The sequence below is a fragment of the Zalophus californianus genome, chromosome 6 (genome assembly GCF_009762305.2).
Source record: "Zalophus californianus isolate mZalCal1 chromosome 6, mZalCal1.pri.v2, whole genome shotgun sequence".
NCBI lineage: Eukaryota > Metazoa > Chordata > Mammalia > Carnivora > Otariidae > Zalophus > Zalophus californianus.
The window spans coordinates 144,452,489-144,479,210 of NC_045600.1; the positions used below are offsets into that span (position 1 = coordinate 144,452,489).

The 26,722-nt window shown below is 53.5% G+C and overlaps 1 protein-coding gene across 4 annotated transcripts in view; it reads right to left on the reverse strand.

Annotated features, from left to right (window-relative positions):
* The window catches only part of IL16 (interleukin 16), a 97,009-nt gene that overhangs the window by 4,616 nt on the left and 65,671 nt on the right, over window positions 1-26,722 (reverse strand). The window contains exons 7-18 of one of the 4 annotated variants that reach the window (XM_035727925.1): window positions 25,930-26,044; window positions 20,312-20,385; window positions 19,534-19,750; window positions 19,002-19,119; window positions 16,876-17,008; window positions 14,472-14,549; window positions 13,234-13,321; window positions 10,530-11,005; window positions 6,848-7,001; window positions 4,061-5,153; window positions 2,382-2,550; window positions 705-806 (exon numbers count right to left, since the gene is read on the reverse strand). In XM_035727925.1, the coding sequence (XP_035583818.1) occupies window positions 705-806; window positions 2,382-2,550; window positions 4,061-5,153; window positions 6,848-7,001; window positions 10,530-11,005; window positions 13,234-13,321; window positions 14,472-14,549; window positions 16,876-17,008; window positions 19,002-19,119; window positions 19,534-19,750; window positions 20,312-20,385; window positions 25,930-26,044 (2,817 nt within the window). Of the gene's footprint in view, window positions 1-704; window positions 807-2,381; window positions 2,551-4,060; window positions 5,154-5,752; window positions 6,667-6,778; window positions 7,002-10,529; window positions 11,006-13,233; window positions 13,322-14,471; window positions 14,550-16,875; window positions 17,009-19,001; window positions 19,120-19,533; window positions 19,751-20,311; window positions 20,386-25,929; window positions 26,045-26,722 lie in introns of those variants that run through there. The other 3 variants (XM_027569595.2, XM_027569600.2, XM_027569605.2) reach the window with 3 other exon arrangements.

The following is a 26,722-nucleotide window of genomic DNA, read 5'->3' on the forward strand; positions in this document are numbered from 1 at the left end:
TCCCCAGGTGTCCTCCTATCCAGGTGAGGCCCCTCTGCACCCAGGTGTGCTGTGCTATGTTATGAGGGCCATGTCTTCAATCCCGGCTGTACAGCCTTTCATGAAGGCCCCTGTGACCATAAACCATTCCTGTCTAAATGTTCAGTCGTGAACAGGTTACTGGTCTCTGTCCAAAACAAGAGACATTGAATAAAATTTGCTTCTAATTTTTGTTGTTGATTTGAAATTCACGTAACATACAATGAGCCACTTTAAAGTGTACTCTTCAGTGACATTCGGTGGGTTTGAGTTTTTTAAAATGTCCCTCCAGACAGAGTTTTTTTTTTAAAATGTCCCCCTTTAACCCCGAGAAATTCTGATCTAGCAGTCCTGGTGTGAGGCTGAGACACCTGTAACTTTTTTTTTTTTTTAAGGTTCCACAAGTGATTCAGATTTCGTTTGGCATATTCAAGTTGTTTGGGGCCCACAGAGACCTTCCTTGTTTGGTGAAGGATCATGATGAGGGTAGAATATGGAGTCACGTAGGTGACGTGACTAGGCTTCTTATAAAGGATGGGGTGCCAACAGCTCCCCTTCAAAATCCTGCCCGGTGGCCTGGTGCCAGCCACTTGTCTGACCCCCAGAGAGGCCCTTCCTAGCAGGTGTTCTCTCTGCTGGGGCCATTGTCTCTGGCTCTCACGTACCCCCAGCGCTGGGCCACTCACCGTGATCACTTTGTTCTCTAGATCCGCTCCTCCTGCCAGGCTGAACCCAAGGCCAGCCCCTTCCTCCTTATGCAAGATGGTGACGTGGATGCTGTCTAATTGCTGTGGAAGGAAACACATATATTAAAAACATGTGCCACGCCAGCCTGAACAATCTAAGAGGCAACGTCAGGCTGATTGGATCGCCAGGCCCAGCGTGGCCACATGCCAAGTTCTGTCCCTTCCTCAACCCTGTTCCATCATCCGGACCCAGAGTGCTGTGCTTTCTGGAGTCACGGGAAGTTCAGGAGAGAAAAGGTGTGTGTAAAGTAACAGGTGTCACTCTTTTCCCCTCCTGGCCGCCCCGCCGGCACCCACACTGGTTGGGACAGGGCTGGGTGCCACTAAGTCAGCTGGAAACCCAGCCCATTGGGGAACATGGCTCTGCCATGTTCTGCAGAGAACCAGGGAGCCCATCTCCTGTGCAGAAGGACCTGGTGCTCCATAGCAATGCAGACCCAGTGCTACCCGACGGTTCCCTTTCAACAAAGAGAGAAGCCAGATGCCCAGGTATCAATTCAGGTTTTACCATCTCTAGAATATAATAATTGTACCAGTCACCACGCAGACCAAATAAAATACACCTACAGGTCCACGTGGCTCTCGGGCCACCAATTTGTACCTTGGTGCTAGGGCATAACCTTACCTCAAAGGATTCCCTTGCTCTGACACCGCGAGAGCTCCTGGAGTGCAGCTGTGACTCTGTGATCCCTTGACTGGGAGTCCCCAAGACCCAGGGGTATGAGGGGACCGCTCCACCCACCTCTACCCCAGCATCGGCCCAGATCTCCCCACTTTGACCCAAGTATCAGGTTACCTGCTCTTGCCCAGCAGAAAAACAAATGGCCTCCCAGTGACACCCTAGACAAGACAGCTCTTTGTTTTTGACACAACACTTTTGACCCTGTTATTCTGTGTGAATGAAGAGCTGGGGGATGATGGTCCCAGGGTCCGGGTGATGAGTGAATCGCAGCCCAGAGCATCAGCCTGAGCCAACACCTGGACCTTGGGAATTTCAGCTATGATGCCTCCTTTATGCTTTCACCCCAGTCTGGATGCTTCTGGTGCAAAAAGCCATTGCAGATCTGGGACGACCCAGGAGGGGCAAGCCCTTGAGCTGGTGCTCATCTGAGCTGAGCTGACCTCAGCTCTGCCTGGCCACTTCCTCTCCTCACATCTTTGGGGTGTGCTCAGGAGCATATGGGAAGTGGGACTTTCACAATGACTTGAGTGAAACGGTGCGGCCCGGCGGGGGGGGAGTTGCGAGCCCTGGGATCGATCACTTCCCCTGAAGTTTCCACGGTGAGAGCTCGTAACACGTGGCTGCTTATAACAGGACGCTCCCGTGAAGCAAGCATCTCCCTGGACACGCACGTCTGGCCAGCAACCCGTGGGATGGAGACGTGGCACAGAACTTAGAGAAAGAAAACTCTTGAGCCCTACCTTTCTCACCTACAAAATGGTTGAAAAGATGCAATAAGCCAATGATTAAAAGCACTTTATAAGCTACAAAGCTTCCTTTGAGTGGCGGGTCTTCCTGTGGTCCAGTGACACAATGTCCCTCTCCCAGGGGCAGGACCGTGGGGGCCGCTTCTGCATCCCCTCTGGCCACTGTAAGTGCTTACAAAGGAAGCCTACCTTTAACGTCGCTTCATCTAGAACCTTCACTTCCTCGATGAGCTTCTTTAATTCCTCGGAGCTCAGCAGGGAGATGACCGATTGGCCAGACTGAGGGGAGCTGTGGTCCCAGCTGTCAGCTTCTGTGGGCTCCCCGAGCCCCTCTGTGTACTCTCTCAGCTCTGAAAGGCTTTCATAGAGAAACAGCACATGGTACGAATCAGAATATTAATAGGAGCTCACGATCATTGTGTAATCACTCTGTTCCAGGCATGGGGCTAGGCACCGACGTGCATTCTGTAATCTGATGTAACAAATCTGAGTAGATGCCAGCATCCCTCCACCGAAGCCATCAGGACATTGAGGCTTATGGAGGGCGAACCTTGTCTGCGCTCACACAGCTGTGAAATGCCCAGATCCGGGATTCACGATCACAGATCATGGTGTCTCGGACTCCCGGTCAGGGTTTCCCAATGTCAGCACCTCACCCCAGAGTACAGCGGATGCTTTGGACAGTTGGGCCCCAACATTGCAGTCAGATCATGGCCATGGTACCTCGCACACTCACCCCTGCGCTCCTTCCCGCCTGCCCTCAGCACCTCCATACCCCCCCCATTATTAGCACCTAATAACCACAAGTGGTGCCCACGCACCCAGCAACTGGCCTTCCTTTTCCTTTGGAACGTACTTTGATATCTCTGTAGCCAGCTTTTTTTCAGCTACGCCTCCTACTTTGCAGGAAACTGTGGTTTCAATGAGAAGACATTTTTCTTCCCTCTGATGGGCAGACCTTTACTACCAGCAGGTGAAGAGATCCCGCGGCAGAGTACATTCTGATGGTGAGCCTCGCAGTTCCGACTGGAGAATCGCTTCTCAGCCAGAGAGAGCCAGCTCCTGGAAAACCTCAACTTTACGGGGCGCCTCTACATCTGACCGGCTCCCAGGAGCTACCCATGGGTCGGTCTGGCTCTTGAGACCCTGCTCTAGATGTGTGTTCCAGGCTCACTCCTGTTCCCTCCCAGGCTGTCTGCTGGGGCTGGAACATGAAACATCAGGGTCAATGGGTCTCAAACCTTTCTCAGCAGTCTAAGAATAAGAAGTAAAGCTGGTAAACAATTCTCAGAGTTGTTCTAATTCAAGGCAGGACCTCATCCCACAGTGGGAGCCCCGGGGAACTGGAGCCCCACTCACCCAGTTTTTTGGAGCAGGTCCTGCGCACCTCCTAATCTCAGCTGAAGGGCAAACTGAGCATGAGGAACCTGCTCGTGGTCAGGGAGTCAGCGCCGGAGCTGGGACTGGGTCCTAGACATCCTAACGCCCAGTCCAGGGGCCAGAAGCCACGTAGAGAGTATGTGTGGATCCCTTCGGGGAGTGAGGCGGGGAGAGGGTCATCCTCTCCCGGCTCCAGTCTGAACTTCCTGAGCAGGAGCGGGACACGTGTGATGTGCATTTGCTTTCCAAACCTCCATGGGCCACCCACCGGGGACCACCAGCGCCTCCCCACCCCCGGACCAGGGGTTGTGAAACTCCTCCTTCATACGGAGGGTGTAATGCACATGCACATGCCCAGGAAAGAACAGGTAGAACAATCCCTTAGAGTACCCGAGACATTGTTTTAAATAAAGTTATGCGTGGTTATGAAAGAAAGACGAGAAAGAACAGGAAGACAGGAAGCTGCAGAAGATCCTGGGCACACTCACTTGAGCGAGAAGCCTGTGTCCGAGGCAGGAGCTTCTGCAGAACTGTTCACAGCTGGGGCGTCCCCAGCCAACAACGTGGGAGAACCCCCTTCCTTGGGGCTGCAGGGAGCCTGGCCCCAGGAGATGGAAGATGGAAGGCACAGTAGGGACTTCATGACCGCCGATGACACTTGGCTGCTGATGGAGTAGAGCCTGCTGGTCTTCTCATCCAGCGGCTTCATCTCCCAGGACTGGGTCCTGGACAGGGGGAAGCTCCGCGCCCGCTGACCCGGCATCTTGACAACGGGGCCTTGGGGCTCCTCAGTCTGTGTGGACAACAGCCTCGAGAGAGGGTCGGGGTCAGGGAGGGGGCTTTTCTGACTGGACTGCCGTCCTGGCACAGGGCACCCCGACACACCGGGCTCACGGGTCTTGGAGGAGGTGGGCGAGCCCCGCGGCAGGTGCTCTTGCTCTGGTGGTGGCGACTGGACGGTGGGGGCGGCCCCTCGGCCCGAGAGGCCAGCGACCTGTCCTCCTGCTTGTTCCCCAGGAGCCTGTGCCGCTTCCCCCCAGGAGGCCTGGAGGCTCAGTCTCTGCGTTCCTCTGTTGGGCAGCTGCGAGGAGCCAAAGGTTTCAAAGGAGCTGATCCTCTGTTGGATGGAGGAGGAGAAGGTCCGAGTGGGTGGCCCCGGGCGCTCCCGGGACGCGGGGGTCGGCTGGGCCGGGGAGGCCGCATCAGGCAGCCGCCTCGGCTCCGGGGCACGCGTCCTCAAACTTTTCAAGCTTTGGCGAAACCAGGCTGGCTTGGGGGCCACGGGGGGACCCTTCTTCACGGTGCCGCTGTCCACCGACTTGTAAGCTTTGGGAGCACCGCCCGTGGCATCCGGCTTGGGCGGCGTCCCGTCTGGGTGGCCCCGCACCCCGTCTTCTTCACCCAGACCGACGCTGGGTGGCAGAGGCATGTGGCCGTGGTTCTCGCTCATGATGGGACTAAATAGGTTTTTGATGCAGTCAGAAATTCTAACCCAGGGGTCTTCAGTGGTGATATCAAGGCTATAGTCCATTCGAGCCTGCCTCTTAAGGAGTGGATGTTTGACTGGGGATGTTTGAATCCCTGGGGAGCAGAAACAAGGCCAAAGCTGAGCATGACACCCCTGTCCTCGTTTCAGAGCTAGATAGCAAGGAGCGTTCTGGGGGAGGAGACCAGCCCATGTGCTGGGCCCTGGTTGGGGGAGCAGCTACCCCCCCCAACCCCTGGTACCATTCTCTGCACCACAGAACCAAGACTTAGCTTCTCTGCATTTTAGAGCTGGAAGGGTCTGCAGAGAATATCTGGGCCAATCTCTGGTATTTCACACCTGAGAAATCCAACATTCACCCGGGTAAGGGATCACCTGTTGGCACAGCCAGGGCGAGACCCCGCGTCTCCTGATTCTTAGTGTCCTTTCCACTGCACTAAAGCAACCTGCTCATAAGCCATTGCAAATTTAAAAGCCAAAGTAATTTTTGTACCTTTTAAAACTTGTAAGCCAAAGGTCCCAGATTGGTGGCCATTTTTGCTTTCAACCACCCATCTCATTAAAAAGCACTGTCCAAGTGCATGCCTTCAGACGGGGCGCACCCCAGCTCACCTCGGTTCTTAACCCCCCTCTCGTTGCTCAGCCTCTTACATATCTGTGCGTCCCCTCTAGAAAGGTGGGGAGACTCTCTTACCCGGAGACAGAGCGAGGCCGGCCCCCCAGCCCCACGCAGCCAAGACGCCAAGTGGACGTGGACCCTCCCATGGCCCCCTGGTCTGATCTTGCCCTGGTGAAGAGTATGCTGCTCTGGATTTGTGCTCTGGGGGATGCTTAATACCCGGAAGCAGCCCAGCGTGAGGAGGACTGACCTCTGCTGTCCCCCGTCTCGGGGCGGGGCCTCCAGGGAAGCAAACCGTGACAGCATTAAGCCTCCAAGGTATTGGAGATGCTCTGCACAATCCGGAAGAACTGTGTGGTTACTATGCATTCCGGGGCTTTGCCGGGGGCCCCAGGCCTCTCAGCCCAGTTCTGCATTTATCCGTTGCTCTGTTGCAAGGGGCTGTCCTAAAGCTCCGTAGTCAGAGGTCCTGCCAGCAAGCCCTTGGCACACGGGGGTGAGGCACTCTTGCGAGCAGAGCACCGGGCTATTCTCTGCTGTGTTCCTCAATTGGGGTGACTAAGGGAAGGGAGAGTGGAGGAAGGGAGCCCACCACTATGGGGTACCTGCTCAGGGCTAGATGGGCCAGATGTTTCCACTCACAACACCCCCCCCCCGACCCTCCGGGAGCCACACATGCACGTTTCATGGAGCGTTTCTCCAACAGGCATATGGTGGGTAGCCACGGCTGCTGGGGAGCTCCTTCATGGCCCGACCTGGTTTGCCCCTCTCTCTGTCCCTCTGTGCTTCCTTCCCTCCAGCACCTAGCACGGCGCCTCAGGAAGCTAGCATTCGCCAGCCTCACGGACACAGCGCCCACCCAAGAACGCGATGCTGCATCCTCAGCCTGGGACACGCTGGATGCCGCCTGCTGGAATGCCGTCCCCCTCCGTCCTCACGCCAACTGCCCGGACCGAGCCTCTCCACGGCATAGCCGGTCTGACCACAGGGTCCCCAGTCTGGCAGCGCCCCCCCCCATCCTGCCACCCGGGCACTTCAGGGCTCCTGCCTGCTCACCAACCTGCACGGCCCTCTGTCCTCAGCGCAAACCCACATCCTTACCTGATTCCTGGACCTTAACCCAGAAGGTCCTTCCTTCCTGCCTTCGGGAAGCCCGAGCTGAAAGCCTACCTGGGCTGCCTCCTCTCCTCCCGGGCTCGGCCTCCGAGCAGGGTGGCGTCGGCGGGCCCGCCGCAGGCCCTGGGGAACAGGCAAGGGTGCGGGGGGCTCTCCCCGCCGAGTCTTCCTGTGGCAATGGTGGCGGTGGCAGCTGCTCTCCGGCTTCCTGTGGTGTAAACAGGAAGCGAGGCCACGTGAAAACGGTGGCCTCCAGCCGTGAGAGGCCAGGCGCACGCGGGCTGGCACCGGAGAGCCCGCGCCCAGCTGCTCCCATGACGGGCTCCCCGGTGGCTCTGCACACGGGGGCCCCTTCCTCCCTGGCGCTGCCTGCTCGCTGGACACCCGAGGGCCCCCGCGGCTTCCAGGGAGCCCGCGTCCTGCACACACCTCCTCCTTGCCAAGCGTCAAGGCCCTGGGTCCCGTGTGACAGGGACACGAAGCTTGGGGTGTGGAGGGTGGCTGCCTCCAGGTGAAGCCCTGCCCCGGGGAGGGGGAGAGCCGGCACCTGGCCTTCGCAAACATAAGGTGAGAACACTCGGAGGCGAGTGCGAATCAGTCCCTTCCCGCACGGCTCTCCATCACAAGCACAGCGCAAGGATGCCAGGCCCTCGGGGCCTGCGCCCCGGCTGCCCTCTGCCTCACCTGCCATGGCCTGGTCAGTCCCTGGCAGGCGTGTTCTCCCCACGGAACCCGGATGCGGTCTCAAGCTCCTTCATGACACAGCCTTGGAAGGAGCCGGACCGACCCCCAAGCACCCGTCTCCTACTGGCCTGGAGTTTGCATCCGGCAGCACCAAGAGGCCGCCAGGGCCCCAAGGAAGCAGAGGGGTGAATGAGGCTTCCTAGAGAGATGCTTTTTGTCTGGGTCTTGAGCAAAGAGTATGAATTTCCCAGGCAGAGAAGCAGAAGGGAGTGCTCCGGAGAGCAGGACATGGTGAGAGGGACAAGCATGACGCCGGGCCAGGCAAGAAGGAGAAGTGTCATCACCGGGACGCTTCCATGTTGGCCCATCTGCAGGAGCAATGCCTGGTGACTCTGTGGTGGCCTCCGTGTTTGTTCTTTCATTCCAGAAGCAGGTGGAATGACAGGCTGCCTGTTTCACAAGGCTGCAGGCTTCCTCCCCAGAGGAAGGAAAGAAGGGGGAATAAATGCATCGCTTGGGACTAAAACAGAAATGGCAGACGTCTGTGGCCCGAGATGAACATCTACGTTGGCAATAAACGTTCTCTGACAGACAGCTACAGGAGCTAGAAATGGGCTCACAGAGCCTTGTCCCCCACCCCAAGGTCCCCGTTGGAGACCTGAGCTCGGGGAGAGCCTTGGGAAATACAGGGAAACCAAGCAACTCAGGAACCACTGGGCTCCTTGAACTAGTCCTTTGAAGAAGCAAGGCTTGGCCATGGCATTTGGAGCTTGAAATACTAGGCCGGTGGCACCTGAGACCCTAATCACACAGGAAAGATGATACGTGGCTGGAATTCAGCTTTGCTCACTTGGGAGCTCCGTAGGGTGATATTTGTCTACACCCGTGAATTGCTGACACTCTTACAGGCTGACACTCTGGTACCAACCACAGTAATCAAAGCCACTTTGCCTCTTGGAACAGACACGAATGCGTTTTGTTGTTTCGTTAACAAACTGGTATTATACCCTCTTTGTGGGAGGGTTGTTTTTTTTTTTCTTAATTAGCCCCCGAAATAAATCCAAGTTTACTCAAATTTCTCTGAAAGCTACTTTGAGCTGCTTCCCCAGCACAGTGCTCCGTGAGTGAGGGAGAGGGAGGGGAAAGGAGAAAAGACAGACGTGTGGGCTTACAGGGCAGTCAGGGGTTCCAGCCCAAGGGATGGTCTGAGCTGATTTCCTCGAAGGGAGAGAACCGGTCTTTTGTTGAAGGAAATATGCCGAGGGTCATTTTGGTTGTGCAGGTGACATCCCCAGGAGTCACAGGATGGGAAAGATTTGGGGGTTGTCCCGGAGAGAAAAGGCTGCCGCAGGGGAGGGCAAGAGGGAGGGACGGGCCAAGGAGAGACACATCCAGTGAGAAATCCCCAGAAATGGTCGAGGAGCCTTGAGCAGTGAGGTCCAGGCTTGCTTCCTGGTTTTGTCCTTTCTCTGGGACTCCGAGTCCCAGGAGAAGTAGGTCTTGCAGCTCGTGCTGCTGAGACGGGCCTGCTGGCCCCCTGGGATCGGGCGGAGGGACAGAGAAGGGGCCGCGGGGGAGGCCGCACAGCAGACCTCAGCCCGGGGAAAGCTGCTCAGAGGAAGTGCCCATGCCCAAGCCCCCTGCCAGCCCTTCCTGCAGAAACCCCGCTTCTCCCTCCAGCCAGGCGCCCGTCTATGGCCCGGCCTAGCCAGGGACCCCCAGGGTATCGCCGGGAAGCCCTGCAGCCAGTAGACCTCCCCTGGCAAAGCCCCTGCTCCTTTCCCGAGTGTCCGGGAGCAAAGCGAAAAGCCTGGCTTCTCTGCCTGCCTGTTCCTTGCTTGTCCTTCCGGACCCACAGGGGAAGGCAGCATTGGCTTAAAGCAGGAGGCGGGGGAAGGGACCCACAGCGAGGAGCTCATCAGGCCAGCAGCGAAGCAGCCACATCCGCGCTCTGGGCAGGACCCGCTTCCTTGTCACCAGCTGCCTCCCCTCCCACCACTTGCCCCTCCCACCACTCCGGCCTTCTTCCCCCCACCTCCCCCTCCCACCACTCCGGCCTTCTTCCCCTCCTGCTTGGTCAAGCCCCATGCCAGGCCGTTGGGGGAAGGTCCCGGGGACCCTGCTGCCCCCTGCGTGGCCACGGCAGCTGCTGGGGTCTGGGCTGACAAAGGCGGTGGAGCCTGGCGGTCAAGCCACTGGTGGAGGGAGCTGGAGCTCGGGGACCCTTCGTGACCGCGCGCCTCGCCCCCCAGGGTAGGGAGGAGGGTAGGACTGAACTGGGGCAGCGGCCGCGTGGTGCTCCGCACAGGGCCTGGGCATAAAGATGCCCAAGCTGCAGCTGCTGCCTGGCCGTTGGTGGACCTTCTTCTAAGGGGGTGGCACAGGCGGCAGGGGAAGGAAGCCGAGGTCTTTCATGGATGTGCTGGAAGACTAATCACAGCTACGATTATTGGCGTAGGTGGTTCCACGCAATGAGCAGGGAGCCTCCAAACAGCCCCAGCGAGCAGGACGGGAAACTGAGGCTCAGAGAACCTGGGATTCCCCCCAAGCTCCACCTAGAAAGAAGTGGGAGTTGGGCAAGAGGAGTTGGGAAAGACACAGAAGCCAATGTCTCACCACCCAATGGACTAACTCACTTCCGAAAGCGGGTAACCAGCCCCTCGCAGAAGCCCCCCTGCCTGCCCCTCGCGGAATGGCCTTCTGGGAGCTCTGCTGGGGCTCCATCAGGGCCAGCCTGGAGAATGACCCCCGTGAAAGCAGCTGAAAAGCCCAGTGTATTTTAGGAGGGAGCCCAGAAGCCACTCAGCGGGAATGGGGCTTCGGTTTGGGACCCGCCAAGCCTCCAGTCTTGGCACGGTCGGCCCTAAGCTCGAGCTGAGCCTTTTCCCTCTGAAGGAGCAGGAGACCCCTTCCTTCCCCGTGGCTAAGGCTCCCGCTCGTGCTCAAGAACAACAGTGCACACGGTAAAGACAAATTAACAAATAACTACAGAAGCACGATTCCTGGCTCTGGAGCTCAGGAGAACATTGAACCTGTCAGACTCCTCTCTTACCTGGCCACATGTGGGTGAGGTGTGCCCAGAAGGGCATAGGCGGTCCTCTCTCTCTTCCAGACTCTTCTGAGGGTCACTGTCACTTTTAAAGTATTTTCTGGGCGGAGGCTTGGGCTTGGAGGCTGTGGGCTTTCTCACCAAAATCTCGAAGGATTTCTTCAGCTTCAGGGGCGGGTGGCTGTCCTGCGTCCCAGGGAGGGGTGGGCTCTCCTGGGGCGGCCCGGAAGGAGCCGTGGGAAGTGTCTGCTCCTGCCCTAGGGACAGGCTGGGGCTGTGGGTGGGGACTTCCAGGTCAGAAGACTGCTGCCTGCAGCCGCTACCAGGACTCCCCCCGGGGGACGCGGACATGTAGCTGCTGTCACTGCTGGAGCGGATCATGACCTTCTGAGCCCTGCGATGCGGGGGTGCTGAGTTCTTCTCTCTGTCCTTCTCCAAGGTTGGCCGCCCATGCCAGCTACTCTCCAACCTTTTGACACCTGTCATGGAAGCACAGGGGCCCCCCCCCCACGGCTGAGCTTGGAGGGCACACACACCCTTGGCCACCGTGCTCCTGACCGCTCGTGGCTGCACGCTGCACCCCCAGGCTGTCTGCTTCTTATCTGAGGTCCCTTTGGATTTGTAGCCCGGCAGTCTTGGGTTTGTCCCGGGCGAGCTGTACGACTTTCACTTGGGAAAATCACTCAGCCTTTCTGAGTCTCCATGTGATGGAGACGTGGATGCTTCCCCAATTTGCTCATCAAGGAAGGGCTTGCTGTCCCACCCGTGGGGAGCACTGGTGGCCGGTGCCTGCCACTGTCAGCCTCCCCGGGGGCTGCCTACAGGGAGCTGCCTCACACACGGGACAGCTCGTTTTTAATTCCTGTTGGAGATGAGGGGCCTGTAAAGGAGGGGCCATTCCTGCCAACCAGACAATTCTAATGTGCTGCTTAGCTGCCCAACTCCAGGGGCGAGGGCTGAAGCTGTGCATCAGCTCACCTCTCCCTCTACCCAGCCTCTGGTCCCCTCCCCTCCACAGGCTCCAATCTCTGGGACTCTTCCGTGGTAACATCCTGCCAAACACTGTCTCAGAGTTGACTTCCAGGGGAACCCAGCCAGCAACACCCCATTTTCTCATGTTAAATGGGGATAATAATTCCAGGGCTACTGGGCTTGTTTCAGGGCTCAGTATGAAAGACAGAAAACACCTGTGAATGTGTGTAGAGCCCTGTACCAAGAGGCTACCATTTCTTCCAGCTGAGGATGAATCGAGACCCCCCCAAACCACAGTTTCTTAGCCAGAGCCCCCTTTCTCTTCCCTCCCATCCAGCCTTTCTTCCTGGGTCACCCCCCAACGCACCCACTCTCAGCACCAGGGGCCAGCCACACAACCCTGAGAGGCCCTTTCCTCTAGTGGAAACAGTTCCAGGTGTCGCTTTCCTAGAATCAGTGGTTATAGGAATGGGAACAGGCTGAGTCCCAGCCTCTTGCTCAAATTCCAGCTCATTCTGGAAGGCCAGGAGAGCAAGGAGAGCCCCATGGAAGAGAATCGTTAACCTTAGGAGAAAACCAAGATCAGCCAAGCTCACAGTTCAAATCCTCTTTAAAGAAAAAAAAATGCTTTTGCTTCATCCTGGCCATAAAATAATGCATCCTAATTAGAAAAAAACTCAGCCACAAAAAGGAAGAAATGAAAGTGAAAATTCACCTGCAGGCCTATCAGCTGGAGATAACCACTGTCGAAATTTTTGTGAGTTTCTCTGTTATATTTTCCTGAGCATAAATGCATGTTGAGTGGGTAGAGATGATAGAACACGGTTGAAATAAAATTTTGTGGCCATTCCTTTCTTTGAACATTTGCAGGCAGTTTAGCCTCCTTGTCAATATTTGCACGTTGTTCTATCATATGCTCCATGATGATGTGGCCAATGCCCAGCAGGAGCAAATAATGCCCAGGCACTGGAGTCAGCTAACCCGGTTCCCGTGCAAATGCTCTGTGCACTACATAGAGTGATTATGGGTAAGAGAGCCTCTCAGGGCCCCACCTTTTGGGGGCCTAAATGTGCATAAAGGGCCTCCTGCGTGGCTCACTCAGTTGAGCATCCAACTCTAGATTTTTGGCTCAGGTCATGATCTCAGAGTGGTGAGAGCAGCCCTACTCGGGGGTCTGAGCCCAGGGAGGAGTCTGCCTGTTCCCTTCTCTCCCCCTCTGCCCCTCCTCCTCTCTAAAATAAATAATTTAATTTTTAAAAAAGAAATGTGCGTCAGAATTATATGTGAAGATCTGGTAAAATAATGCATGAATTAGCCCATGTGTCTGACATTAGAAGACCTTAATAAAAGTTAGATATGATATTATTAAATATTAGTTCTAAAGGGTCTATTATAATTATCTTGGGGTTGAAACCTCAAACGCGTACGGAGGCACCTGTGCAAATGGCAACCTGGTCTAACAGGACGGCGAGGACTCCTGGCACATGGCTAGCCGGGAGAGTGCCTGCCCACTGAAAAAAATTCAAAATCAGATGCTTCTGTCATCCTGTGCCTCCCAAACAAAGCGAAAATGTGAGCCAAGCTTAGCTGGTGGGCTGCTAGCTTTCAACTTGTGTCCACGTTTATCATGCTTGTCCATGATCACTCATGTCCCTGAGGTCGAAGGCGAGTTAATGGCTAAACCTTAAGCTAAGAAGGCAAAGATATCCAAGTCAGAGCTCACTGTCTCCCCTACCTTCCAGACTCCACTGATGCTTCTCCTTTCCAAACTTGACGTTCTCCACAGCCTGAGCCACAGCTTCTTTGAGTTGCAGTTCAGACACCTAGGAAATATGAGTCACCTGCTCATGTAAAACAGCAGAAATGTCTTGCATTGGGCTTTGTCATCATTATGATCATCATCGACATCATTGTCCTCACCATCATCACCAACATCACCATCCCCAAAATCATCACCACCCCCATCATCGTCATCACCATCATCACCATCGTCACCGACATCACCATCCCCATCATCATTTCACTGTCACAGGTCACTAATCACCTTAGATTAATAGTTAAGAGTATGACTCTTGGAACCAAACAGACTTATGTTCAAGTCCTAGTTCCTCCGCTTTCTAGTTGTGTACCCTTAGAAAGTTACTTGACCTCCTGAGCCTCAATTTCTTCTTCTGTACAATAACAATAATATAACCGATTTCCCAGTGAGGTCAGAGGGTTTTTAAAAAATAAGCCATTTGACACCAAAAGTACAGGCAACAACAATAAAAATAGATGAATTTGACTACTACTAGTCAAAATTAAGATCTGTTCATCAAAAGACACAATCAACCAAGTGAAAGGCAACTCATGGAATGGGAGAAAATACTCGTATATCTTATAAAAGATTATGATCCAGAATATATAAAGAACACCTATAATTCAACAACAACAAATCCAAACAGCCCATTTAAAAAATGGGCAAAGGACTTGAATAGACTTTTCTCCAAAGAAGGCGTACAAATGGCTGGTGAGTTCGATATCACTCCTCACTGGGGAAATGCAAATCAAAACCACAGTGAGGTACCGCCTCACACCCATAACATGACTGCTATCAAAAAAAAAAAACAGGAAACAATAGGTGTTGATAAGGATGTGAGTGCCGCTGCTATGGAGACCATATGGCAGTTCCTCAAAAAATTGAAAATAGAATCATCATATGGTCCAGCAATTTCACTTCTGGACACATACCCAAAGACGATGAAAGCAGGGACTCGAGTAGATATGTGCACACCCACGTTCACAGCAGCATTATCCACAATAGCCAGAAGGGTCCACTGGCAGGATAAGCGGATAAACAGACTATGGTACGTCCACACAATGAGATACCATGCAGCCTTAACGAGGGAGGAAAGGCTGACACCTGCAGCCACGTGGATGAAACCCGAAGACATTTTGCTGAGTGAAACAATTCAGTCACAAAAGGACAAGTACCGTATGATTCCACTTATGTGAGGTACATGGGGTCGTCAGAACCACAGAGGCAGAAAGTAGAATGCTGGTGTCCAGGGGCTGGAAGGACGGGGAAACGGCAAGCTGTTTAGTGGACACAGAGTTTCAGCTTAACAAGACGAAAAGCCATCTGGAGATGGACGGCTAGCTGGGGCACAAGGAGAATTTCCTTCACGCCACCGAACTGTACACTTAAGACGGTGAAGATGGTGAATGATGTTGGACGTATCTTACCACAATAACAACAAATCATTTAAAGCGCTGGGCACAGTATCTAGCAAACGGTCAACTCTCGGAGCCGGCAGCTAGTATCAGCAGCAGAGTCCTGCCAGGTCAAGACCACTCCCCCATCCCAGGGCTGAGGGACGAGAGGCTCTCAGAGGTTAGATGGATGTCCCAGGTGTCACTGAGAGGGAGGAGCAGAGCTGGACAGAACCAGGCATTCCACTGCGTCTGCGCACTGGACTCCCCTGTCTGCAGTGCCCCCGCCTCCTGCCCTGGCTGTCCTTTCAAGACCTGGCTCTGTCTTCTGGGCCACGGGGACCCTGACTCCCTCACCCCCACGGCCCTCAACCCTCATGGCCTCTCTGTGTTGCGTGCCCCACCCCTGCAGCCAGAACCAAGGGCCACGAGGCCAGGGGCCCCAGCCTTGACCCCACACCCAACTCTTACTCCCCTGCCCTCTCCCCCCGGTGCCCAGGGCAGCAAGAGACACTGAGGCCGCTTTCTTTTCTTCTATCTCCAGAGGTTTAGACAAATTACTTGTCTGCCTTCGTAGAAAGTTTGCTTTTCTCTAGAGTGCTCATCCTCAGTGCTCCACAGCGGAAGAGAGCTGGGTCTGAATCCCACTACACAAGGTGCATGTGGATCTGGCCTGTGAGTCCATCTCTGTCCTGTTTCCGTGGGGGAGTTTGGAGTCTGTTAGTGAAGAGCATAGGCTTTAAAGCCTAGCTTCTTCACATACCAGCTCCACCATGAGCCAGGTTCCTCTTTCCCTTCTAAGCCTTGGTTTCCTACTCTGTGACTTGGAAGGGAGAATCACACTGACCTCAGATGGCTTTTCAACAACTACACGCAATTGTGTATGTCACGTCTTTCAGCAAAGATGCCTGGCACGTGCAAGGATTCCACAAATAGTGATGGTGAGCATCACCAGGTTCCCCAAAGGAACCTCACCGACGCCCACGGCCCCAGCTCCCGAGACTCACTCCAAACTGGACCCCACGCACCAGCCATTATCAGCCCTGAATCTAACTGCCTACGGACACCCCACAGGCACCTCAATCTCCTTATGCCCCACATGAGACCCTTTCTTCCCTCGCAAGCGCCCCCCTTCTCTTCTCTATGTTGCTGGTGCTGCTTCCAACCCGAAAACACCCCAGTCATCTGAGACCACACGTGCCCCGGGCTCATCGGCCGACAGCACGACCAGTTCTCCCCGAGTTGCCCCCGTGCCCCCTTCTCCACCCTCTCTTCACATCCACTGTGCAGTTTAGGTCCTCGTCATCGGTTTCCTTCCTCTCCCAGACTCCAGGCTGCACCCACCCCGCCCCGTCCTCCACCCTGTCCTCCACCGCACCATCAGTGGTTAAAAAATAAAAGCTGAACATATTCCATCTACAGCCACAGTAGATGGCTCCCCTAGCTCCTCACCTCCCAGAATACGATGTGAGCTCTGAGCACCCCGTGGGAAGCCCACTGTAGTGTCGCTCCAATGTCATGCCCACCCGGACCCTTGGCCTCTCCACCCCGTGCCCACATCCCAGCCCCCCGAGAACCCGCCCCTCTCCTTCTATGACGGGTCCCTTCGTGACTCTACAAATGAAGTTTGTGTCCCCACTTCGTGGAATGTCCTTCCTCAAATTCTTTGCCTGGAACAAGCTAACTTCTGGTATTTCTTGCTTGAGCCAACCTTCCTTTCTGTATCTCCCTATTCGCAGAATACTTATCACTCCGTATTGCAATTATTTCTATGTCAGTGTCTCTAGCAAGACCGTGAGCTTCCGAGGGCAGGACTGTGTGCAAGGGCTTGCTCAGCTCTATCTGCTCAGGGCTGGACAATGACATAATGGGTCCCCATTAGATGCACGAATGAGTTGACTGATTCCTGGCATCACTAGCAGGGGCGCTGGGTCCATATTTTCCTGCCCTCGAGCTTGTAACCCAGCTGCAAGAGCTCCCCTAAGCTCATGCCAATTGCCTCTGGTGTCTAGGAGTTTGCCAGTGGACCCCTGCTGCAGACACGTGTTATTACACTCGGAACAGGGTCTTGGAAATTCAAGTCCAAACCCAACCAGCATCACCTGCCTTCATCTATGTCTTGTTCAAAGCTGAGTCCTGAAAGAGTGGAGCCTGGGTGCAAGAAGACGCCCCGGTGGCGTGTTACCTGTGGGTCTGGATGACGGCTGACGATGATGGGGACCGGCCCGGGACTGCAGTGACTCAGGATCGCGTAGACTTCATTGAGAGTCATGCAGCGCACGGGGGAGTCATTGATTTCCACGATCTCGTCACCGAACCTGTGAAAGCATACACAGGAAGCCGTCAGCAAGCTAACCAATGTGGCTTTCGGACGCTCCCCTCCCGGAAGTCCCACTCCTGGCAGGGCTGTTCGATGAGACCTAAAAATTACACCAATAAGTAGAGTTCTTTTGCCACCTGACTGACCCTCAGAGGAGGACAGACCAAAGCAGTGCCCTGCTCACCCCCTCACTGCGCGGCCACAGTGTGGGGGATGTTTCATACCCAGGGTGGGGCAACGTGAACAAAGGTTTGTCTGTAATCTTCCTCCTCCTTTTCTCCCATTAAAACTACGCCTAATCGAGATTGACAGTGTAGGTGAACCAATTTAAGCGATTAATCAATTAACCATGATTTAACCAATCACAACTGTCAGGCTTCAGCGTTCCCATCTGTAGAATGGTTAGGAGGAAAGATGGACGCTTTGTGTGCTAAGAGGTAAAGAAGAAATAACCGGACTGGGGAGCAGCTGAAGTCCTTGCAAAAAGAAGTAAGGAGAGAAGGTATGGAGCACATTCTTATTGTAGGACGGGAAGTGAGTTATGGAAAATTCAGATTTGTTCTGTTACGTAACCAGAAAAAAAAAAGTGAGGTAGAAAAGAGGGATGCTTCCATACACAGAGGATGGTGCTATCCAACCCCCTTGTCTCACAGATGGGGAAACTGAGGCACAGAGGGTGAAATCATCTCCTCCATAAGACCTAGCTTAGAGTTAAAAAAGCTTTTTCAGAAAGAGGCCAAACAGTAAGTATTTTAGGCTTGGCAGGCCACACTCTCTCTGTCACAACCACCCAACTCTGATGCTGTAGCATGAAAACAGCGGCCACAATGTGTCAACAAATGAGTGTGGCTGTGTTTCAATAAAACTTTATTAAAAAAAAAAAACCAAGCAGATGGTGGGCCGCAGTTTGCTGAGCACCGGCCTGGCTGATCATCGGCATGGCAGGGATGGGAACACAGGGGTCCTGGGACTGATGTCACTGTCCCCCACGCTGCGGTCTAGACCACAGCCATATAGCCCCACATGCCAAGGAAAGCAGAGGCTTGCAGAACAATCCCAACCCAGCTGCAGGTCTGGGAGGGAGGACTCTCTGTCTGAAGGGATCGGGGCTAAGGCAGTTGCTGGAACTCTTATTGTGTCCCAAGCGAGAACACAGCAGCTCAGCAAATCAGCCATCACTGCCCTGCTCGTGACAACGGCAAATCCATCCCTAACTCGAAGCACCAACAAGACGCTGTCCTGAGCATGGCTTGTCCTTGCATACACTGCAATTGTAGGAAGGAAAACCTTGAAAAATATGGCAAAACTCTCCTGATGTAGCAAAACCCAAACCCAGGGAGAGAAGATACATGAGCTGGAAGTATTACAACAAGTTAGACCGGATAAATGTTCCCGGACCCCAGTCACTTACTGGAAAGAAAATTTAGATTCAGGGCTCCTCTTGGAAGTTCTTTGTACCAAAATAAGTCTGCAGTGCCTGCCAATATTTTGTTTCTGCCATCAAGAAGCTGAGTGAATACTACTGATTGGCTTGGTAAGCTTCTTTTCCCATACAGGGTACACAGGCAAACCTCACCGGAGCTCCTACGGATGTCACTATAAATTCCGTATTAGTTAAATCAGAATTAAAGTGTGGTCACTTCGTGTTTTCTGTTTCGGACTGGAATTCCCTGAGATGCTGCCTCTTGCACTGCAACGTGCACACAGATCCCTGAGGATCTTATTAAGTTGCGGATTCCACTCCAGGAGGTTTGCTGAGAAGCCCTAGATTATGCATTTCTAACAAACTCCCAAGTGATTTCAATGCCAGTGGTCCAGGGACCACAGTCTGAAGAACAAGGCTCTGAGGCACCCTTGGGTCATTCTAAATATCTCGTCTCCAGATGAATCTCCTGGCCTTCCAAGGAATTCCTTCCCTCTGCTGTAAATCAGGGTGTTTTTGTTTTTTGGTTTTTGGTTTTTTTTCCCCGACAACAGAAATAAGGACATACCGGAGCCGTCCATCCAAATGTGCCACAGATCCGGGAGAGAGCGTGTGGACAAAAATGCCGGAGATGCACTGGAAGTAGGGCACACTGCACAGACCGATCCCCAGACCCACGCCAGCCTCTGCCAGGGAGAGCGGGAGAGAGCACAGGGGGCTTGTGACCGGGCTTCAGAGGACCTCAGTTCTCCTGCCACAGGTAAGAGCTCAGGTGCCCGAGGGGGAGCGCCCGCCCCAGATCTCACAGTGTACGAGCTGCTGCAGCGAACCCAGCCCTGCTCCTCGGTGCGCAGTGTTATGTGTGAGACTGGTGCTTGCCTTGCTTGGTCCTATTGTACCCACTGCACCACAACACCTAGACTGAAGGTGCGTGGAGTGTCCTGGGCTTCTGCCGACAAAGAGAGGAGCGGCCACAACTTCTCGCAGACAGCACCCTGCCCTGTCCTTGGACTGACTCCAGATGAGAAAAGTCTCGGGGACCCCTCAGTGGTGGGAGGCCCCGGCAGGAAGGCGGCGGAGGAGGGGCGCTGCCACCCTACCTTTCTGCAGAGAGACCTCCACCATGACCCTGTAGTTGGGCTTGGCCGTGCTGGAGGGGGGCGCGGGGCTGTCCAAGCCGAAGGAGCCGCTGTCCTTGGTGGTACAGGTGCTGGAGCTCAGGGAGCGGCACAGCGGGGCAGACAGGTGGCTGCTCAGGGAGTGGGGGGCCGTCAGGCGGGTTCTCACCGTGAGCGTCAGGAGCCCTTTTTTGGCTTGCTGCAAGGAAGAGATCACGTGCTGGAGTGCTCAGCAGCTGTGTGTGCCAACGTGTGTGCCCACACGTGTGCATGTGCCTGTATGTGAGTACATGCATGCATGCCCACACATGTGCATGCATGTGCAGTATAATCAACATGCATCTGCATGTCTCTGTACAGATATGACACGTCACGTATATTAACACATATGCATGTGTGCACACATGTGCTGGATGGATAGAGTCTCGAACTGATTACATGGAGACTTAAAAACATCTTTTCATGGTTGCCTTACAAACCTCAAACAGATCTAGAAATACGTCAACATAAAGACATCGAGCGTTTTAAAACAGTTCTACAAATCTAAAATAGTGGAAACACCCCTACCACAATCCTGATTACACTCGTATTTTCTGAGCCAGGTCTTTTTTTTAACACTGTGCCCAGACCCGCTCCAGCGGGGCGCCCCACGTCAAGGATCCCACAGTTTGAATTTGCAGGTTTGAGTGAAGGAGGGTCATGCTTGGTTCCTTTGCCCGAAGCCCTGGAGTCTGGCAATGTACTGATAACAAGCGGTCACCTTGAACTTCTGCAAAGCATCCTGATGTGTGAGTCCGGCCATCGATTCACCGTTGAGTTCCAGAATTTCATCCCCTGTCGGGAGAGCAGAGACGAGTGTGGCCCGGTGAGGGGCGTCCACGCACACAGCCCGGGAGAAAACCTTCCCAGCCCGGGGCTCTCCCCCTGCGGGGCAGGTGGGCAGCAGTGACCGGCCTTCTGTGGCCCTTCCTCTCTTTTGGGGGCAGATCCAGCATCCTCAGCTGGCACACAAGGCCCGGCCTGACCTGTCCTGCCCACCTTGGGTTCAGCCTCTGCCCTCCTGCCTCCCTGACCCTCAGGCCACGTGTTCCCAGGACTCATTCCCAGATGCCTTTCCCACAGCGTGTCTGCGTGCAGAGCTTGCTGCCCCGTGTTTCGTCACCACAGTGCTCTGCTCCCACCTCCTTGGCCCGCCTCTCTCGCAGCCCCTGATGCCTTTATTTCCCGTGTCCTCCACTAACTGTCACAGCAAGGCCCGTGGGTGCTGACCCGTGACTCCGGCCTTTTTACTGCAAGCCATTCCCTCCCAGAGATGCCTAATAGACTCATTTTTTCTGTATCCGGAAATCCACTTTTACGGGGATGGAAAACCCATGTCTCCCCTGCACTAAATGTATTCAACACACAAAGAAGGAGCACTCGCTCTGCATCCAGCGCTGCGCTGGGCATTTCAGATGCGAGGACGGTTCCCCACGCAGACTCTGGCCTGGTTGTTTGCAGGTGAGTCTGCTGCCACCTCACTCTGGGCCCCGTGCAGATCAACCCGCCCCTTCTCTCTGGTTGTTTGCTTTTGCCTTTGTCTTTGGCGGTCTGAAGTCCCACCGTGATGTCCCAGGGTGCTTCCTCACACGGAAGTTTCATGCCTTAAAATGATTCTGGAAAACGCTTAGCCACTATCCTGTCTCCCTTCTTCCACGCTGCCCTTCCTTTCTAGAACTCGTCTTCCTTCTGGTCCTGCTCAGCCTCCATGTTTCTCTGACGCTCACCCTGTTCTCCATCGCTCCGTGCGGCCCGCTGGACAATGTCCAGCTCCCCGACTCTCCTTCCAGCGGTGTTTCATCTGCGGTTTGAGCTGGACACTGAGCTTCTTATTTCGATGACTTGCCTTTTGCTCCCTACAAGATTTTGTTCACCGTGTTCTGTTCCTTTTTTGTTGTTCCTGTTCCCTCTTTTACCTTTTCAAAGATCTCTTTAAACATAGCAATTCTAAGGAATACAAAGATACTAATGCAAAAGGGATACATGCACCTCTATGTTTATTCACATCACTATCTACAACAGCCAAATTATGGAAGGAGCCCAGATGTCCACGGACTGATGGATGGATAAAGAAGAGGTGGTGTATATACACACAATGGAATATTACTCAGCTATAAGAAGAATGAAATCCTGCCATTTGCAACAACACGAATGGAGCTAGAGAGTATGATGCTAAATGAGATAAGTCAGTCCGAGAACGAAAATACAATATGATTTCACTCATATGTGAAATTTAGGAAACAAAATAAATAAGGAGAAAAAGAGACGAACCAAGAAACGGACTCTTAACTGTAGAGAGTACACTGCTGGTCACGAGCAGGGAGGCGGGTGGGGGGGATGAAGGCGCGATGAAGGAGTGAGGAGCACCCGGTGAAGCATGGAAGTGTTGAATCACTCTATCATATGCCTGAAACTAATGCAACACTTTGTGTTAACTGGAATTAAAATTTAAAAAGAAATTAGAAATGCATAACAAAAAACAGTAATTCTACAGTGTCTTTTAGATTGTTCTGTGATCTTGGGTTTTCGCGGGCTAATCCTCCCGTCTGTCATTCCCACTGATGCTCACTAATAAGGGATGTTTCCCCACTTCCTGTGGGGTCTTTGTGTCGAACTCCTTTTTCTGGGGCCGGTTTTTCTCGGGGATTCCCGAAAACCCCAAGCTGCTGGGCAGGAGCATTTCCTTTATCGCCAGGGGCCAGCCCAAGGCTTTCACTGCTTCAGGACTAGCGTTGAGGTTAGGGTCTCAGCTTGGGGCATCCTGTAGTCAGTAGGGCTATGAATGTGCCCAGGACACACGTACATGATACAGGCTTGGGTCTTCCTTTGCCTGTGGGGAGACGTCTTTTACCTCACACCCAAGAACCATGGGCAAAGTGAGGTTTCCTCACTGTTTCCCTGGGGCCCGATGGCTTCTCACAGGGCAGCTCTGTAGTATCAAGGCTTCATGCGGGTTCTCAGAGGTTCCCAGGGACCCAAAGCCACGTCTCCTGACCTGTGTGGGCCGCTAAATCCTGGTCCTATGGGCACCAGCTCCACGGACCCCTACATCATCAACTCCTAAGTCTGCCATACTTCAATTCAAAGTTTAGGTGAGCTGCTTTATCCAACACATCTATGTGTTGAAAATAAAGGGTGCAAGTGGGCTGGACAGAGGATTCAAATCAGCGTCATCTGTGAAGCTGCCAGAATTAGACCCAAACTGAAAGAACCCATCCTTATACTTAGGAGAGTCCAAGCAGAGTAGAAACAGACAAATTTAAAAAATAATCAATATATAACTAATATGTCTGAAGGAAGAATAGACAAAGAACATATTTCAGAAATGAGCATTCTTTTTTTTTTCTGTCATGGACAAGAGATTGATTGATTGATTGATTGATTAAAAGAGGTGAGCTTCAATGAAGCTCTGGGTGCACCATCAGTTAAATGCCTTCCTCTACTTATGTTTTTAAATTGAAGCACAGTTGAGAGATCCGTTTTAGGTGTGCATCATAAGGACTGGACAATTATATACATTACAAACTGCTCACCAAGATAAGTGGGGTCGCCATCTGTCACGGCCCAAAGTCACGACAATATCATTGACTGTGTTCCCTATGCTGTATTTTCGTCCCCATGACTTCTTTATTTTACAACTGGAAGTTTGTATCTCTTGATCCCCATCACGTACTTCACTCCCCCTTCTCCTCTGGCAACCCCAGTTTGCTCTCTGAGGTCGAGTCAGTTTCTGTTTTTGTTGTTGACGTTTGTGTGCTTGCTCATTTGTTTTGTTGTTTAGATTCCACATATGCGTGAAATCCTATGGTATTTGCCTTTCTCTGTCTGACTTATTTCACTTAGAACAATACCCTCTAGGTCCATCTGTATTGTCACAAATGGCAAGATTTCATTATTTTTTATGGCTGAGTAATCGTCCATTATATATATATATATGCGCCATATTTTTATCCATCTATCCATCGATTGACACTTGGGTTGCTTCCCTATCTTGGCTATTGTAAATAATGCTGCAGTGAACATAGGGGTTTATTTCTGGAGAAATGACCATGCTTAATGACATGATGGGCTGGACTCTTTTGTCAACCCTAACAGAACTACATAGCCCAACTCTGGGCTCTTTGGAGAGTCCTGGCCCTTCTTTGGCCATATCTGGTGGAAAGTGATTAGCCTCAGTTTTGCCAAATAAATCTTACACAATCATTTTTTGGGGGAAGGGTTATGCAAATAAAACATCGTCAGCCTTGATCTGTGAGCCAAAATTTTGTTGCAACCGGATGTACCTCATGAACTCAAGGGCAGATTCTAAAACTTGACTTTGAAAGCGATACAACAGGTGATACGGTCAATCATTTGAGGCTAGAATCAGGGACTTTAGGTAGACTAGCTGAATGTCTTTCCCGCTGAATTTTTATGATCGCTATTAACGAAGGAAGACAAACACTCAGGAGGGATAAAGAAGCTTGGCTCAAGGAGGCTTGCATTCTGTAAAGAATACAGAACACAGTACCCTTTTCCTTGCCATCTCAACTCCTCCCCCACCTTTTATTTAAACACAGAAAAGCACAAAAAGATCATCAAACACTGGCACATTCTCCAGATTCTGATTTCACTTTTCTCCCTTTGTCTCATTGATCCCTCTTCTTTACCTGCCTCTTGATTTAGCGATTCCCCTAGAACCGTGCCTCCGCCCTCCCCTCCCTCCCTTATTCCCTCCCTCTTTCACCTGCTCTATAACTCAAGTATTTTCGGGGGGTCCAGACCCCCAGATCTACACTCAGCCCAGCTCCCTCCGGGGCGGGGCGCCGCGTTCCCCCGCCTGCAGTACAGCTCCACCTAGTGGCCGCCTGCATGCCTTGCCCTGCACGCTGCGGCTGAAACCAAAGCGTCTTCTTTCGCCTTCCTTGTCCTCCTCTGTCACCTGGTCCTACTGCGAGTAAGTTTCCTAGGCCAGGAGCATTTTCTCTGGCCTCCCTTCAGGCCCGCCTCCAGGGAGGCTGTCTCCTCTGCACCTTCCTCCTCCTAGAGAGAGCGCAGACCCTAGAGAGCTGGAGCCTTGCCTGCCTCTGGTCTCCCGCTAGCCCACTTCATCCGACACCCTGCTTCCCGAATCACCTAAGAACCTGGCCATAGCTGGTCCCTCCCAAATTATAAAAACCTTCAAAGGCTCCCCACTGCCCCCTCCGTAAAATCCGTACGCCTTATCTTGCATAACGCTGGTGTCAGCAAACTTGTCCTATGAAGGGCCAGAGAGAGTAAATACGGTAAGCTCCGCAGGTCACGGGCCCTCTGTCACACTACACAAGACAGCCGTCACAAGCACAAAAGCAGCTTCAGGCCACGGGTAAGTGAGGGAGCCATGCACGTGGCTACATCCTCCCAAAGCTTTTCTGCGGGTCCTGAAATTTGAATTTTATGCAGTTTTCACTTGCAACAAAAGATTCATAAATTCCTTTGACTTTTTTCCAGCCATTTAGAAGCATGAAAACTACTCTTTATTTGTGAGCAGCACGAAGATAGTTGGCGGGCCGAATTTGGCTGGAGCTTACCAACCCTGCCCTAAACAAGTTAGGTTCTTAAAGGGGGTCAGGCTCCCAGCACAGCATACAGAAACTGCCGGAGAAGGGTGGGGACACTGTGAAATCACCTCTCTCAAGCATCCCGTGTGGAACCCAGTGTCTAGCCTGCAGGGGCTGCCCTCGGCTCGAGGGCTGCCTGCCCCTGAATTTCTCCCCCTGGTTGAAATTTGGGAATGCCCTCGGGCCAAGCCTGTTGTCCAACACTCCAAAAGTGACTTTGGGGGGCCGTCGGGGTGGGGAGAAAACCCCAGCCCTCCAGGATAGGAAGACAGGAAGGGCTCTCAGGAGGCAGCTCTGCTCCCCAGGCCCCTTAACCCTCAGGATGCAGGGGCTTCTCCTGGCCCCAGGAGCTGGTGGACTGTGAGCTCTTCAAAAGAGAGATCATACCTGATCATCCTCTCTATTCCTAGAGCCGAGAGCACAGTGGCCTCACCGAGAATGTTGCTCAGACGCATTAGAAGTACAGGGCCTGGTTTCCCTGTGGTTGCGGGTCAGGGAGGGCAGGAGGGAAGGGATGGGGTGGCAGGGGCATCAGCAACAGGGAGGGGCCCTTGGAAAAGAAGGGAAGGGACGCAGACAGCTCAGGCCTCCATCCCGGGCCGGCTACAGGACCTGGACTGAGTGGAAACACCCCCAGCAAAGTGCCTGTCACCACGGTGCTGGCGGGGCTGGGGGATGCATTTTGCTGTCCACTCTCTTCTACGGCCTAGCGATTCTGTCCGAATCCTCAAACCTCAGCCAGTGAGACACGGAGATCTACCTTCCTGCAGCCTTCCGTCGGCTGCCGCTGCTCCCCCCGCAAAGATAGTTTTGACGTAAATTCCGATGGGGCCATAAATGCTGTCCTTTCCCCCAACGATGCTGAAGCCCAGGCCCTGGGGGGAGAAGAGGAGAGAGGCAGCGTTAGCCGTGGTCCACGCTCTTCCCTGGGCTGAAGTTTGCCAAGGGCCTGCCCCAGCCCTGAGCCAAGGCCCCGGGGAGGAGACAGGGGCCCTTGGTCTCACACGCCTCTGGACTTCACAAAAGAATGGGGAAAACCAGGTCTTCAGGGCCAGACTGGGCTGCATGGGGTCGGGAGCTCTCCCGTGGGTCTGATGTCCTGACACAGAACCAGGGATGTGGCCCGAGAACCCCGGATGACGCTGAGCCCTGGCTCAGCCCCTCTTGCTGGCAATTCTGTCTCTGAGCCCTGGGTTAGCCCCTTGTAAAATGACGCTCAGAAGCTAACTCATAGGGTTGTGTTTGAAAATTCAGGGAGATCCCAAACAACAAAAGCCTGCGGGAATAATTACGGCAGCTTGCACTGGAGGAAGCACCCCTTCTCCTGCCAAGGGCCGTTCATTTCCCTTCTGTTTTGCATCCCACCCTCCCCTTCTTAAAGACTGTGACCCTGAGCCCCCTCTACTGGGTCATGAGCTGACAAATGCCCCAGGAGCTTGCAGCACCGGCCCGTGGTCTGGTCAGAGCTCAGGGACAGGAGACAGTCCCAATGGCAGCAGAGACAAAGGCAGAGGCAGATGAGCAAGCGAAAGGTGTGAGTGACGTCTGCACCG